This window comes from Bos indicus, chromosome 22, assembly GCF_029378745.1.
Source record: "Bos indicus isolate NIAB-ARS_2022 breed Sahiwal x Tharparkar chromosome 22, NIAB-ARS_B.indTharparkar_mat_pri_1.0, whole genome shotgun sequence".
NCBI lineage: Eukaryota > Metazoa > Chordata > Mammalia > Artiodactyla > Bovidae > Bos > Bos indicus.
In genome coordinates this window covers 53,276,356-53,292,928 of record NC_091781.1, presented here as the reverse complement: position 1 = coordinate 53,292,928, position 16,573 = coordinate 53,276,356, and the positions used below count along the sequence as shown (strand labels likewise).

General features: G+C 47.4%; 2 protein-coding genes across 5 annotated transcripts in view; both read right to left on the bottom strand.

Annotated features, from left to right (window-relative positions):
* FYCO1 (FYVE and coiled-coil domain autophagy adaptor 1) overlaps positions 1–16,573 on the bottom strand; it is a 103,770-nt gene that overhangs the window by 74,013 nt on the left and 13,184 nt on the right. Inside the window, exon 1 of one of the 4 annotated variants that reach the window (XM_019984330.2) lies at positions 4,556–5,021. The exons of 1 other annotated variant lie outside the window; for it this stretch is intronic. The gene's annotated coding sequence lies outside the window, so the exon portion shown is untranslated. Of the gene's footprint in view, positions 1–99; positions 151–4,555; positions 5,022–16,573 lie in introns of those variants that run through there. 2 more of the 4 variants (XM_019984326.2, XM_070776812.1) reach the window with 2 other exon arrangements.
* On the bottom strand, positions 6,373–16,510 carry XCR1 (X-C motif chemokine receptor 1). Its single transcript, XM_019985151.2, has 2 exons — positions 15,968–16,510; positions 6,373–11,546 (listed from the first exon to the last, which is right to left on the bottom strand). Exon 2 carries the CDS (start codon positions 11,527–11,529, stop codon positions 10,528–10,530), a length of 1,002 nt encoding a protein of 333 aa, XP_019840710.1. The 5' UTR covers positions 11,530–11,546; positions 15,968–16,510; the 3' UTR covers positions 6,373–10,527.

Sequence of the window (16,573 nt, the reverse complement as noted above, 5' to 3'; positions counted from 1 at the left end):
AGCTGACTCTGGCAGGAACAACACCATGCCAACTGGAAATGGGCACTTGCCATCTGCCTCTACAAGGATTAAGTCACTCTAGCCACCGCAGTCACTGACCTTCAACACACTCTGACTGGAGTTCAGGATGGAGATCAGGAATGAGGCACTCTGTACTCTGGGAAACCAGCAGAGCAGGCCTGCAGATAGGTATCAACAGATATTTTCAGGAGGAGATTTTACGAGCCCAAATCTTACATCTTCTCATATCTAGAAAAGACTAGGTTGTTCACGACTGGCTGCGAGCCTTTGCCAAGATGCGTGCTCAACTGCATGCACCCCCTTCCACTAAAATCATGTACAGTACTGACCTTAGCCGCTACCTCTGTGGAGCAGTTCCTCAGCTACCTGAGACGCTGTCTCCCAGGCTAAACTTCTTATTTTGCCCCAGGTAAAACTTAACTCATAACTCTCACGTTGTGTATATATATTTTTTCAGTCGACAACAGCATCTGAGTAGCCATGTTGGGAAAGACGGATAAGAAAGGAAGAAGGTGTGGGCACAGGAGACAACCTCGCCCGGCCTGCCAGATTTGTTCTGCTTGCTCCCAACGCAACAGCTAAGACGTGACCCAGACAGGGCATCATATGGCGGGCTCCTCCCCGACTCCTGGACAAGGTGAAGCATACCAGTTGTCAGTTCCACCCTGACCAGGAAAGAATGTGAACAAGGACAGTTCAGACCAGTCAAAAGCAGAAAACTCTTTCTGAAGAGTCATTGCCTTGACTGGCTTCAGCACACCCAACAGCATCTATCCAGTTGCCACCTATGGGAAGGGGGGCATTTGGCTGGTACCTGCGGCTGTGAAGGCCTGGAGGTCTTAGGGTCAGTCAGCGCTGAAGCAGTCAGTGGGCAGGCAAGTTGACCTCTCCAGAGCTTCAAGACAGTGCCTAGGAGAGTGCTGGAGAGCCTGTCAGAGGCCAGTTCAGAGGCTGATGCTTCAACGCACGTGAACAAAGCCTCATTAGGTGACTCAATTATGTCTGAAGACCTACAGTTAAAGCACTGACTAACTGCGGGCCTGGGTCATCTAGCCCAAACACTCATTCCTCATAGTCATCTCTTCTTTCTTAAAGGAAATGAAGACTTGAGCCTTGGCCATCACTTCTTGCACCCTTTCTTGGCCCCCTCCCTCCCACCAACAATTTCAGATTTCTTGGTCACTCCTCCTGGAACAAAACTGGCCCCAATTCCAGTTGGCTGACCCAGGAGAACAGGGTCAAGAGGGACTTGGGGGTGTGAGGTGCTGCTTCTGGGCTTGGAGAAAGCAGTCTTTTTTAGGAAGGTGGGCAGTTGCTCAGGAAGGAGCCATACATCCATATTTGGGGGTGCAGGGCCAATGTCTGGCCACTGGAAATCCCAGAGGAAACATCCAGAACCCTATTAGGAAGGCAGGATCAGGTTCACCTTGTGAAATATCCTTTCCCTATTGTGCACCAAATCATGCAGTAAAGATCATGCCATGACTGTGGGAAACCCATGGTACATTCGGTTCAAACTATTTTGAGGCAATGTTAGCTTTTCTGTCTTCGGGAAGTTTTCTGACCTCTTCCTACGTGTGTGTGTGTGTATGTGTGTGTGGGGGTGTGTTTTCATGTGCAGTGTAGAGAGGTGTTACCCTTTACCTTCCTCCACAGAGAAGATGGGCGAGGAGAAGAACAGACATTCTCAGTGGCTACCTTTGGTCGAGGCTTCTAAGCCCTGCTCTTAACCCAGGCTGCAGATGCCCTGGAAAAGGCACGTGGGCTACAGTTCCTTCCAGTTCTGCATGAAGCCACCGCCTCTGATTTAGCTCCCAGCCCACCCTGCCCCTCTCACACGGATTCTCCTCTTGGCCTATCCCTCTGCAGACCAATGTCTTGCTTGGAATGCTTTTTCCCTTCAGTTTTTCCTTTGGATTCCAAGGGTTCCCCTAACCTGGCTTTCTGCCCCAGGCCAAGGCTGTAGTACCTGGCAGGCCCAGTACCTGCCTTTGGGCCCTGGAACCAGCCACACGGCCACAGATTCTGCTTAAGTCTGTCTTTGGAAACACACTGACACACACATCCTCATCCCTGCAGAGGATCTGGCCCAACTAGAAACAGGCACCTGGGTTCTTTCAAATGCCACAGAGACATGTGTCAACAGGAAGGACCACTGGGAGCCACTAAAACCAACAGGAGAACTGACTCCAAAGTGAGGAAGAGGGGAAAACCACCTTCTACCCAATGCAGCACGGCTCTGTCATCTTGATTTTCTGAAAGTCAGGGAGCCCATGTGCGTGGAGGCTGAAGCTCTTAAGGAGAGAGTATCGTGACACCTCTAAAAACAGCAGGATAAACACAAAACCATGGAAACAGTTCAAAACTCACCCTACTGATTTATTTAGTTATTCAAACAGATGCTATTAAACCAAGAGCTTTAAAAACAAACAAAAACAGAAACCTGGCATTAAGATCACAAATGGGAAATACTGTTTATCTTTTGAGCAACACAGTAACATTCAGCAGATGAGCAGGATCAGTAGATGAGCAGATGCTGACAAGGCCAAACTCCATCTGTGCTCACAGGAGGCTTCTGGTTAATGAACCCTACCTGCTCTGCTGCCTGGGCCTGCTCTAGTGAGTGTGGCTCCAGCCTGAGTTCCATCAGTGATTTTTACCACAGCACCACAGCTGGACAGTATGCTGCCGCCGCCTCAGGATTAAAGACACTCGGGTTTTGAGTCACCAAAGTTGCCCTTGGAATCACCTGAAAACACAGGTTACCCATTATCCAAGCCTCTCCCCTAAAGGGAACAGGGGGCCTGCCATTTCTTGAGTGCCTACTGCATGTTCTAGCGGTAGCAGCCCACAGCCCCAGGGATCAACACGGGACAAAATCACCAGCTGCTCTGATCTTGTACTGTTTTGGGTGGTTCCTCTCATAACACACATCTGCGGGGTCCATCTCATCCCCAAAGGACCAGCTTAAAAGTGTGGCTCCTGAACCCATCTGGTATCCCCAAACCGCCGGCAAAGGAGCAAAGACCATCCGAAGAGCAACTGGAGGACGGACTCTAAAGCAACACAACAATAATCGGAGCAAACTATTAATTGTAGAATCACACAGGTGAGTGGACATTCACGGCACAATTTTTTCAATGATTCTGTATGTTTATTTTCCTAATAAAGTGACTGAAGAGAAAATAAAAACTAAATGAAGCACCACACAAAGAACACTTTTAACAGAAGCAGAAAATATTTGTCCTAAAGCCTTTTCAGATTCTTTCAATCAAAGACCACGTCCCATCACTGAGACAATTACCTCTGATTTCCAGGGTAACAACAGTAGTAGCTCATCACTGGTAGAGGACATTCAACAACTTGTGAGCACAACTCTCATGGGAGGGAGGGTCAAGTGGAACTTACTCAGTATGGGCCCACTTCAGAGGGCAGGAGCCACTGAAAGCAGAAAACCTCAGCGTGACTGCTCTTCCCTCAACCCCCTACAATACCCAGCAGCCCGCATTAGGCAGATGGCATAGTTAAGCTTGTTGCAGAGGCGACCATAAGGCTGAAGTGGCAGGAGAGCAGCGAGCAGATTAAGGCCTGATCCTCTGCCCTCAAAGAGCCCCTGACCCATTTCTCAGTTTGGGAAGGAAACTGCTGTGGTAAGACAAGTACAGGAGCAGAGACGCTGTGGCCAGCGCAGGCAGCGCTCATTTTTTTTTTGCGGACGGGACAGCGGATGGAACTGAGAAGAGTGACAAAGGGCATCGGAGGATACAAATGCACTGAGAGCCACGTGGTCAAAGTGCCAACCACACACGCTTTTCTCACAAAAATAAAACCCAGCCTTCCCACCTAGGTTCTTAACAACATGGACTCTAGCCTGAGGCCGGTGCAGCCACCCCACTACTCATAAATCCACAGGTGTTTCAGGAACAATCACCTAGGTGTTATCTGGAAACTCTGCACCGGAACACAAGCCGCTGAGGGTCAACAGACTAGGCCGTGGCCTGGGATGGCACAGGATCAATAAACCGTCCGCTGACCGACGGGAGGAGAGACCCCGGCAAAAGCTAAGTTCTGGAGTCTTGCAAAGTTAAGGGGTGGGCTGTCCCCGCCCAGCTGAGGCAGGAAGTACGCTTCTTAAGGTCAGCGGCCTCTTAGACGAGGCAAGCAGAAACTCGGGACCTGTCCTGTGCTTACAGACTCCAAGACTCGTTTAGGGACCACACATGGTGGCCTCCTTGGCGACCCCACGGCCGAGGGGAGTCTTGGAACTGGCGCTTGGAGGGGGCGAAGGGTGTCTGTCTTTCTAATTGATGATCAGAGGAGGTCTGGGTTCTACCGTCAGATCCATCAGCCCGAGGTGCTTCCTAAGCCCGCTGGGCAAGGGTTCGGGGCTCCGACAGGGTCTGTGGAAGACTCGGGAATGGGAAGGGACGTTAAGGGCAACAGGTGACAAGTCGCGCCCGGAGGGAAGGTCTCCGCTCCGGAGACAGCAGCTAGAGGTGCCCCCTGAGTCTGGCCGGCCCTCCGCAGCACTTACTCGCTCGTGGGTCCAAGGCGTGACAGAACCGAAACTTTCTGCGGCCAAGCGGAAGAGTACGAGAGCTCAGCGTAGGCGGCCATGATACGCTGACCCCTCCGCAGACAGGCGCGGACTACAACTCCCGGCGTGCTCCACAGGGCCGCTGTCTACAACTCCCATTGGACTCCATGGGCAGACGAGCGCAAACTACAACTCCCAGCATGCCCCGCAGAATTGCTGTTTACTACTCACACAGGTCCTAAGGGGCAGCCGGCCTTAAATTAACTCTTGCAGTCTCTGGGGGCATGCTGGTCTATAAACATATCCCTGGGATCCTGCAGGCAGTGCTGTCCGTATGTGGCTTTTAAGAACTTGAATTGTGACTAGAGCTGAACTGTACATGTGCTGTTAAGTACAAAATACACCTGAGTTCCAAAAAAGTGTAAAATAGCTCACAAACATTTTTATATTGATTCCATGTTGAAATGATAACTTTTAAGAAATTTATTGGGCTAAATAAAAAGCATTATATATTGCTGGGTCTAATGGTCTGTCTTTTCATCCCCTTTGGTACTTAACACAGGGACCTGCTTAAAAGCAGTGCTCAAAAACTGTTAATGAATGAACTACCTCCCCCAACTTCTCCATGCTCTCTGCCCAATTTCTATTCATGGTATATTTTCTGTTGGTAAGTTGTGAAGCACTCTGAGTCTACACTCAATAGAACAAAATGCATTCATTAGTAATGACTGGGCACAAGAGAGGAGAGCAATAGTACGTGGAGTACTTCAGTCTGTGGCTGTCCTCCATTCCTTGGCCCTGGCAGCACCATCCCTTTCTCTTGGCCCGTTCTCACCATTTTCTTTTGAAACACTTTTCTACCCCACAGGATTTATCCACCCTCTTTTCTAATCCCTGCAACCGTCCAGTTCCACCTGCCCATCTGTTGCCCATGTGTTCTCTCTGATGCTCAAGGCTAATTTTCTGAAAATGATAAAGTCAAGGAGCCAGGCCACCTTTGTCATCCTTTGGTCCTTCCAGCCACACTCTTCTGTGGAGGGGGTTGCATGGGGCGGGGACGGTTTGCAACAACCCCACACCTAAGATTGGGGATGACCCCAAGGTGAAGAGGGGGCTGTGCTCAGAATAACTTGGTGAGGATTTAGGATAATTTTCTTCCCCGTACCAAACGTCCCTCCAAATCTGTCAAATATATCCTATCAAGTTTTCAGGATGCCTGAAATTCCCAGCATTCCTTCTGATTGGAGGGTTGACCTCTGCTAGGTCCCTGTTCACGCACAGTGGGTCCTGAGACACACTGAAGATGGAAAACTCAAGTGCTAGGCCAGGGGAGAGATAGGGAGGGACAGAAAACTGAGGCTAGGAGCATTCAAAACAAATTTGGCCTCCTGGGCAATGTCACCTAAGGCCTGAGCAGAGCCAATTTCCTACCATCCTGACCCATACAGAGCTTGTTCCATGCTTTACCTCTAGTCCTCCTTCTGTATCACTCCATTCACCCAAGAACCTAACCCGGATCCCTCATAAACAGAGAGCTTTTAAAAATCTTAAATAATGGTATTTCCCTGGTGATCAGTGACTATAAATCCATGCTCCCAATGCAGGGGGCCCAGGTTCGATCTCTGGCGGGGGAACTAGATCCCACATACCACACTAAGAGTTTGTGTGCTGTAACTAATGATTCTGATTGCTGCAATGAAGATCAAAGACCCTGAGTGCTACAACTAAGATCCAGCACAGACAAGTAAATAAATAATAAAAGAATCTTAAATAATCATCTTGGGTAGAAATGAGGAGAACATAAACAGCCCAAGGTAAGTCAGTACATGCTAATCTTTTATTTGCATCCATGATACAGTGATGGTTTCTATATTTTATGAGATGATTTTTAAGAGTAATCCATATTTGTCCTGTCACAGGCAGGTTTCACAAATGAAAGCCATGCGTTCAACAAACCAGGCACTGTCTGGGCTGGTGAGCCCATTGGCTGGTGCCTGTTGTTGAGTGGAAGATGTAATGTAAGCAAGTGTAGGAAGAAGAAACAAAAGTGGAAAAAAGCTAAAAAGATGATCTCCTATCCACTTAACCAACCATAAACACTGCTGGGCACTGAGGGAGGTTCTAGATATGCACAATGGGGTTCGTGCCCTCAAGGAACCTCCACTCTGGCTGGGGTCACCTGGGGTCATCTGAGGTCCGGGGCTGCCCTGGGCTTGGAGGCATGTTCCTATTTAGAGATCAGCATGGTTTCTCTCTTGCTGATTCTGTCCGAGAGAGGGTGGAGGTGGAAATGCTGTGAGGAGTTTCTTCCCTTGGCGCTGTTGTGGGTTTTTAATGCTCCAGGAATGGCAGGAGGTCTACAGCCCTGAGTCCAGAGCATCTCGTTTTTGACTGGATAAGAAGGGACAGGCCCACAGTGGCCCAGCTCAGGTTCAATAGTGGTAGAGGGAGGGGAAAGGAGGAGCTTGTCGTCCATGAAGAGTGTGGCCAACAAACATGGAGTGTGGTCGCTGGGTTGCGGCTTGCAGGCTGCTTCCTTCAGCAGTCCAACCCAGGGTCCCTTTCTGGTAGGGTGGGTGCCCCTCCATCTTCCCATTCATTTCTCTCTCTCTCTCTCTGCCTCTTCCCTTGTATTCTCTAGGAGCTAGATTAGGAGAAGACTCTGGATTAAAGATTACCCTAGACTACTGGAGGGCCTAAAACATCACTAGAAATGCAGAGACAAACATGATTGTACTGATGAAGTGCTCCCAGGGATATGGCTGTATGTGTTGACTCAGAGAAGTATCTTGGGATATGAAGGAATGGGATGGGCTGAGGAGACCATGGAGTGAGGTTCTCAAAGGCCGTGCCCAGCGGTGACACAAGATCCCCAAACCTGCCTTCTAAGAAGAGTGGGCTCAAAACCAGCTCTGATTTAGCAAAGTAGGTGGGTGATGGAGTCCTCTGCCCTTCTGCTCCCTGGGCTCAGTCCGCCCTCTGAACAGAATTTGAATACAGTTTTAATAACATCAGCTTGAAGGAGTGCGGGATGATGAGCCTGACCAGAAGCTCATAGGCTTAGCTCTGCCCCCATAGCTATCTGTCTCCTTCCTCTGCTCTTCCTTTCTTCCATGGTGAGTGATGGCCACGCCAATCGATTAGCAAATCCATGGGAGTTTTGTTTAACAACTGCACCAGCCAGCCCTCCCCAACAGATGCTACAGGCATAATTCTAAAAACTAGACCCTCACTCTTCCCCAGTCAGGTCAAACTCCTTCAAGACTGGCTGCCCAGGGGCAAAGAGATCATTGAAACTGGAGCAGGAACTTCAGGGGAAATGCTGTATAAACCCTCTAAGCTCTAGGTGAGGGCTCTACTGTTGTTTAGTTGCTATGTCATGTCCAACTCTGCGACCCTGTGGACTGTAGCCTGCCAGGCTCCTCTGTCCATGGGATTACCCAGGCAAGAATACTGGAGTACTGGAGTGAGTTGTCATTTCCTTCTACATGAGATCTTCCTGACCCAGGGATCAAACCTGTGTCTCCTGCGTTGGCAGGCAGATTCAACAAGCATGTGTTGAATGCCTGCTGAGTGCAAAGTCTTGCTCAGGGGACTGTGGAAGTCTCTGGAATTCCCATTTTCAAGGAGTTGCAGCCAAATGTTCTTAACTGGGGTGCATGTCAGAATCACCTAGGGAGCTTTTCCAAACGCCCTACTCCAGAGTGAATCAGGCTCACAGATTGGGATCAGGTCTGTGGGGTAGGGGAAAGCTTAGAGGGTGGTTTTCATCTACGTCCTTTGATGTGAAGCTCTGGGATATTGTAAGAAATAGGCAGTGTACCACTAAATAAAAAGGATGGGCAAGGTAAGCCACTGCCACAGAGAGAGAGAGACGCAGTGTGCTCTGAGAGTGGAGACTAGCAAAGAAAAGTTAGTATCGGTAAAGAAGCAGGCTGGGGCAAACAGGGTGGAATGTGTCACGTGGTCCTGGCTCCCCCACAAGCACATCAGAACACGGGCGGCAGCTGTTACTCTTCTCTGCACCCAGTACAGTGACAGGACACTGGGGCCCTGCTTGGCAGGTGCAGGCCCAGGTTCCCACCATCTGGGAGTTTCCAGTGTGATGGGGCAGGGAGAGCAGACATCCGTGGGTGCAACTACAACACACTGGAAGGGGACAGATGCTATTTCAGAGGGACAGGCAGGGTGCCTCGACACCACAGAGACTATTCTCCTAATGTACGGATTGCAGATGCCTTACCGAGGGTGCTGGTGTTTCAGATAGGGCCTGCCGGTTAAGGAGTAGAAGGCCCAGCATGACAGAGGACCAGAGGAGACTGGGAGAAGGGTGTTTGGGAAAGGACCAATGTGGTCTTTTGTGATTGGGTTCTAGGCTGCTTGGGGGGTGAAGATTTATGTTGGATCAAAATTGGATGTGAGAGCTGGACCATAAAAAAGGCTGAAAGCCGAAGAACTGATACTTTCCAACTGTGGCTCTGGAGAAGACTCTTGAGAGTCCTGCGGATTTCAAGGAAATCAAACCAGTCAATCCTAAAGGAAATCAACCCTGAATATTCCCTGGAAGGGCTGATGCTGAAGCTGAAGCTCAGATACTCTGGCCACCTGATGCAAAGAGCTGACTCATTGGAAAAGACCCTGATGCTGGGAAAGACTGAGGACAGAAGGAGAAGGGGGTGACAGAGGACAAGATGGTTGGATGGCATCACCGACTCAATGAACTTGAGTCTGAACAAATTCCAAGAAGTAGTGAAGGAGAGGGAAGCCTGGTGTGCTGTAATCCATGGGGTTGCAGAGTCAGACACAACTTAGCGACTGAACGACCACAAAAATTAGAAAGAATGGAAAAGTTAGTTGACACCAGATTGAAGCGGTCTTTATTTACATGCAAATAAAGTCTATGGTATTTGGGCTTTATCTGAACCTAACGTGAGGGTTTTGAAGTGCTGTGATATCAATGCAGAGGACACTTGGTGGGGAAAGAAATGAGCAGCAGGAAGATGCTGAGGATGTGAGGCTGTTTGGGGAGGAAGCCACAGGCATGTGAGAGATACTGGGAAGGTAACATCAACAGGACCTGGCCGTGGGCGTGGAGGGAAAGGAAATGCAGGGCTCCAAGATAACCCGGCTTGTGGAGAAAGCTGGCACCATCAACCAGGAGCAGGAGAACACTTTAGGTGGAACGTGATGGATCGGAAGCGTCAGTTCAACATCGACTTGGAGAGGAGGAGGTGCTGGAGGAATCTTCACCCTGGATGCCTTCAGCAAGGTGGGTGTCCAGTCATCTGGGCCCTCAGGGCTCGACTGTTGGCACCTGGAGGGTAGTATCTGCATCTCATTCCTCTTTATAGCTTCCACATAAACGCCTGTAGAAGGTGGCACTTACTGCATTCATTCTTTCAATAAAAGATTTACAGACTAAATATGCAAGTAGCCAGTTCATGTGCCGGACGCTGGAGCTATGGTACAGGGCACATCTCTGGTCCAGCTGTGGGAATTCAGAATCCATGTTTCACTCTGACTGTGCTTGTTTGCAGGTGTAATCACTTCTGCTCTGCAGACAGCCCCATCCAGAGCCACCACCTCCAACACCGGGGGACAATCCTACAGTCAGGGAGGGAACACCATCTTGCCAGCAGCCTAGAGCTGCACAACTGAATTCCAGACCCTCGTCAAGTCCTGAAGGACGCTTCTTTCCCAGAAGCCTTTCACATTTGAGAGTCTCCTGACCTCATCAAGGCTGAGAAATCCATGTTTGAATGAAGGAATAAAGGAGAAAAGATTTCCTCAAAATCTAAGAAGCATTTTTCTGGATGGCAATGTAAGATTTCCAGGTGGGGAACTTTTCTGCAGAAGAGGGGGCCCGTAGGACCCCCTGGTGTAACGTACTGCTGTCATCCACCAGCCGCAGCTGTAGCGTTTCCCAGCCTGGTGCCCTCCATCTCCTTGCTGCCCCACCAAACTCCCCTTCAATAGAAGGAGATGCCCTCGTAGGTGAAGGCACCTGGGGGGTGAGGTGACGGAGGGAGGCTGGGCGCCTGCTGCCGGCACAGCCAGAAGCGCCGGAGCAGACTTTTGAGGTGCCTGCGGAACTTGACCCCGACGAAGACGTAGAGCACGGGGTTGAAGCAGCAGTGGGAGAAGGCCACGTTGCGGCAGATGAGCAGGGCGTAATCCAACTGCTGGCTGACCTCGCAGCTCTGAATGACCCCCAGTTTCAACAGTGTCTGCAGGAACAGGATCAGGTTGTAGGGAGCCCAGCTGAGGAAGTATGCCGCCACGATGGTGAAGATGAGCCTCACCGTGCGGTGGCGCCGTTTGGACCGTGAGCGGAACAGGGTCCTGAGGATCTCCACGTAGCAGAACAGGATGACCCCCACGGACAGCAGGAAGATGACATTGTGCTGGTAGACGGAGGCGAGGAACCCCTCGAGTTCCGAATAGTCACAGCCCGAAGGGAACACCTTGTGGAAGATGGCATCAGGGATAGAGGACAGGATGCTAGCTGCCCACACGGCAGCCGTCACCAGCACACGGCGCTGGAGGGTGTGGACACGCAGGGACGAGATGGGACTCACCACCGACAGGTAGCGATGGATGGTCATGATGGTCAGGAAGGAGATGCTGCTGTAGAGGCTGATGGAGAAGACCATGTTGAGGAGCTTGCACAGGAGGTCTCCCAGCACCCAGCCCCAGTGGTACCCCAAGATCCACACAGGCAACAGGCAGGAGAACACCAGGTCTGAGAGGCACAGGTTGAGGATGAAAACGTTGGTGAGGGACTCCAGGCTCTCATACTTCACCAAGACCCACAGCACCAGGCTGTTGCCCACCAGGCTGAGAAAGAACACCAGGCAGTACAGGATGGTGGTGCTGACAGTGGCGAAGACAAAGGTCCTCTTCTCACACAGAAAGCTCTGAGGATCATACTCATAAAAGGTGGTGGACTCCGGGATGTCTGAGGGCTCCATCTAGACGCTGAGAGCATCTGAAGTGATAGAGACATGGAGTTCAAAGCCATGTGGTTAGGCTAGAGAGCAACAGGACCCAAGGTACAAAAAGATGTGATCCATGGCCCAGCTACTGGTTGGTGAACTTTATAATGGAATTAGGAACTTTTCAGTAGCACTAAGGTAGACCAGTGTCCCAGGAGGTGTAACAGAAAGACAGTGGAACTGGATATCAAAGTTCATGAACCGCAGCACGCCAGGCCTCGCTGTCCATTACCAACTCCTGGAGTTTACCCAAACTCATGTCCATTGAGTTGGTGATGCCACCTAACCATCTCATCCTCTGTCATCCCCTTCTCCTCCCGCCTTCAATCTTTCCCAACATCAGAGTCTTTTCAAATGAGTCAGCTCTTCACATCAGGTGGCCAAAATATTGGAGAAAAACCTGAGATCAAGTGTAGGGCCCAAAATTGTGTTCTTGGACAAGCTTTTTAACCTTTCTGAACCTTAGGTCCTTATCTTCAAAGCAGGGCTAATGATCCCAGAGTCATCCCTTCATTTATTAATACCTAGTGAGCATTTACCAATCCTACTTGCCTTCCTGTCTCCTCTCCCTCTGTCCCTCCCTTCCTTTCTTCCTCTGCTCCTTCCTTTCCTTCCTCATTCCCAGAAAGTATAGGAATCCTGACAGCAGGATTGTTTCAGGACACTTGCAGTCTCTTGGAACCAGTCAAAAAAGAAAAGAGACAAATGAAGCAAACATCTGTTTCATGTAAATCTAATTATGAAATAATCTCAAGACTTCAATGAATGTTGAGAATCTGGGAGATCAGATCCCCATTAACACAGGATTAACTCCCAAAGCAGAAAGCTTCATCATCCAGGAGCTTGGTTTATAGAATATCTTATGAGCAAGTAGAAATAACCTATGTCCATTAGAAGGTGAGTGGCTAGGAAAACATAAAGGCAAATTGACTCAGTCCTCTGGGTTAGTGAGATTTTAGAAACAGTGAGACTAGAAAGCCAAGGAGACAGGAAAAGGGATTGAAGAGCTGGCAATTTCACTGAGAGAGGCAGATGAAGCTGCAGGGCCTCAGAGGAGGATGGGAGACCTGGATGAAGCAGCTACGTGAAACAGAGCGCACTGTAAGAGTTCTCTGCGTCCACTCTGAGCCAGACCCCGTGCTGACTCGCAGTGCTCATCTGCTCCCTTCATCCCGCAGCGCTCTCTCACAAGATGGGACCATTTCCACTTTACAGAAGAGGAAACCAGCTCAGACTGGTAAAACGAACTGCTCAATGTTATAAAGCCAGGAAACAGCCAGGAAGGCCAACACTAGAATCCAGACTTTATGTCCTTGTATTTTGAGGAGAAGAAATGGAGGAATAGTTTACCATTTTCCAGTTTGGGATAGGAGGACTAATAAGGAGGGGAGGGAGTCTCCAAATTTATCCTATTTTAGGTAGGTAAGTCAATTTGCCTCTTGAAACACAAAAATGAAGATAACTGAAAATATTAAGATGGTTGTTTTGTTTTGTATTCTTTTACTATATAGGGGGATACAGATAGTTCTGCATGTTTACTGTCCACTTCTGGTTCTTATTTTCAAAGTACTTATGGCTTTTATTTCTTTCTCTACTTGAGATAATACTGTTTTCCTTATGGATTTTAAGAGCCCTTTACTTAAACTGGTCAACCCATTCTGCTTTTAATCATATCTCATGGTCTTATTTTTTTGACATTTAGAAATTGAGTGCTTACATTTTAAAGAAGAGTTTATCTGACTCAATACAACAGCCCATAATGATCAGTGACACACAGCAGGCACCATGATAGATGTTGGATTTTAGGATGTGAACATAATAGTTTCTATCTATAAGAAGTTTACAGTTTCCTGACAAGTTGAAGTGGAGATATTTTGGGACGGGAGTTTGTTAAGCCCACTTCCTGTCATATAAAGCCCAAACTGGTTATTTGGGAAAAGTTTTAAAAGAGGTATTAAAACATAGAAAAAGTAAGAGAATTCCAGAAAAACATCTGCTTCACTGACTATACTAAAGCCTTTGACTCTGTGGATCACAACAAACTGTGGAACATTCTTAAAGAGATGGGAATATCAGACCACCTTACCTACCTCCTGAGAAATCTGTATGTAGGTCAAGAAGCAACAGTTAGAACCGGACATGGAACAATGGACTGTTCCAAATTGGAAAAGGAGTATGTCAAGGCTGTATATTGTTTATATACAAGGCTGTATGTTGCTTATTTAACTTATGTGCAGGGCATATCGTGTGAAATGGCTGACTGGATGAAGTTCAAGCTGGAATCAAGATTGCCGGGAGAAATATAACTTCAGATATGCAGATGACACCACTCTAATGGCAGAAAGTGACGAGGAACTAAAGAGTCTCTTGATGAAGGTGAAACAGGAGAGGGAAAAAGCCGGTTTGAAATTCCATATTCAAAAAACTAAGATCATGGCACCTGGACCCATCACTTCATGGCAAATAGAAGTGGAAATAATGGAAAGTGACAGATTTTATTTTCTTGGGCTCCAAAATCACTGCAGATGGTGACTGCAGACATGAAATTAAAAGACACTTACTCCTTGGGAAGGAAAGTTATGACCAACGTAGAGAGCATATTAAAAAGCAGAGATATTACTTTGTCAACAAAGGTCCATACAGTCAAAGATATGGTTATTCCAGTAGTCATGTATGGATGTGAGAGTTGGACTATAAAGAAAGCTGAGTGCCAAAGAATTGATGCTTTTGAACTGTGGTGTTGGAGAAGACTCTTGAGAGTTTCTTGGACTGCAAGGAGATCCAACCAGTCCATCCTAAAGGAAATCAGTCCCGAATATTCATTGCAAGGACTGGTGCTGGAGCAGAAACACCAATACTTTGGGCACCTGATGTGAAGAACAGACTCGTTGGCAAAGACTCTGATGCTGGGAAAGATTGGAGGCAGGAGGAGAAGGGGACAACAAAGGATGAGATGGTTGGATGGCATCACCAACTCAATGGACATGAGTTTGAGCAAGTTCTAAGAACTGGTGGTGGACAGGGAAGCCTGGAGTACAGCAGTCCATGGGGTGGCAAAGAGTTGGACATAACTGAGCGACTGAACTGAACTGAAAACTCTAGCTAGACTGAGAACAAAAAGAGAGAACATGAATTGTCAATAGCGGGTATGAAAGAGTGGTTATTGCTACAGGTCTTACAAACTTTAAAATAATAACAAAGAAATATTATGATCAATTTTAACCAATTCAAAAACATATATGAAATAGAAAGATTTCTTTAAAAATTCAACCTACCAGAACTGACATGAAATGATATGACATAATCCTACCTTTATTACAGAAACTTTGTCAGCTCTAAAAAACTAAGAAACTATTCTACAAAGAAGACTCCAGAACCAGATTTTTCTAGTGCATTCTGTCAAACATATCAGGAAGAAATAACACTGATCTTATACAAACTACATGAAATACAGGATGGAGTAGTTCTCCAATTGTTTTATGAGACCAACATAACCTTGATACCAAAACCAGATAAAAATTACAGTAAAAGAAAACTATAGACCAGTAGACCAATATTTCTCATGAAGACGGACATAAAAATCCTTAACCAATTATTAGCAAATCAAATCCAGCAATATATTTTAAAAGGTTAATACATCATGACCAAGTGTTTATCCCAAAAGTATGAAGTTGGTTTAACATTTGAAAATCAATCAATTTAAGTGACCATACTAAGACAAAACTATATGATCCTTTTTGACAAATACAGAAGAGCATTTGACAAAACTCAACAACAATTCATGATATAAACTCAGCAAACTAGAAATTAAAGGGATATCAGGCACCTACAAAAACAAATCATTCCATGTTTTGTCAGTTATTAATACGTTTACTCAAGTTTTCAGAGGTGCTCTTGGTCTGGGCATGGTGGGCCTTGGGCACGGAAAGGAGAATGGTGCCAAACCCCAAGCTTCTCAGAGTTTCATCCTAGGGGTTCCCTTTGCATGTCCTTGCCCTCCCACCTTGAGATCTCCGAAGTCCACTTCAATTCTAACAGAGTAACTTTAGCTTTCTGGTCCACAGAATAATTTGGATTGAGAAATACAGCTCTAAATTATTCAAACACTAATAATAACAATGCCTTACTTAAAGATTTATAACCAAACACCTCCCCTTTCTTTAGCACAAGAAAAAGGATTATGTATGACAGTCCTACTCAAAGCATGTTCTACTGACATGCTTTGCAGCATTGCAGATTTTTGGGAAAACCCAGATTCAGGGAACCAGAGCCTCTGGATGGAGGGCTCAGGAATCTGCGTTATTTAGCTGGTCTCCAGGTGCTTCTGATACCTACTCAGTATTTAAGAATTCCAGCTATCAGCTATTAAAAGTAGAGGAAAACATACGTTTGAAAGGGTTGTAAAGGAACTCACCTATATGTGCACCTCTGTACAAGCGCCTTCAGGCAGAAATGGTGCTTCTCTGTTCCTTATTTTGCACAAAGAAACTGAGACACCCTCTCAGTGGGCTAGAGGAAGGCGGTGGTGGCATTCAATTGCTAAGTCACGTCCAACTCTTTGTGACCCAATAGACTGCAGGACACCAAGCTTCCCTGTCCTTCACTACCTCTTGGAGTTTGTTCAAACTCATGTCCATTCAGTGGGTGATGCTATCCAACCATCTCAACATTAGGCTCTTTCCCAGAAGCAGAATCTTTTTCAATGAGTCTTTTCCTACCTTGTTGACTTAGGTGTCATTTGAGCCCCTCAGTGCCACCAAGGACAGATAAAGTAATTTTGCAGTTAGGGATCTTAAAAGATAATGTGTTTTTTAAAGTGGTATTTTAAATTTTATCAAAAACTATATGTGGGACTTCCTTAGTGGTCCAGTGTTTACGAATCCACCCGCCAATGCAGGGGACACAGGTTCGATCCCTGGTCCAAGAAGAAATTCCACGTGCCACAGAGCTGCTAAGCCCATATACCACAATAACTGAGCCCGAATCCCGCAACTAATGAGCCCATGGCTCCAGAACAACT

What these genes read in the sequence shown, in the direction of transcription:
- XCR1 (XM_019985151.2), bottom strand. Translation starts at nt 11,529, where the DNA reads ATGGAGCCCTCAGACATCCCGGAGTCCACCACCTTTTATGAGTATGAT.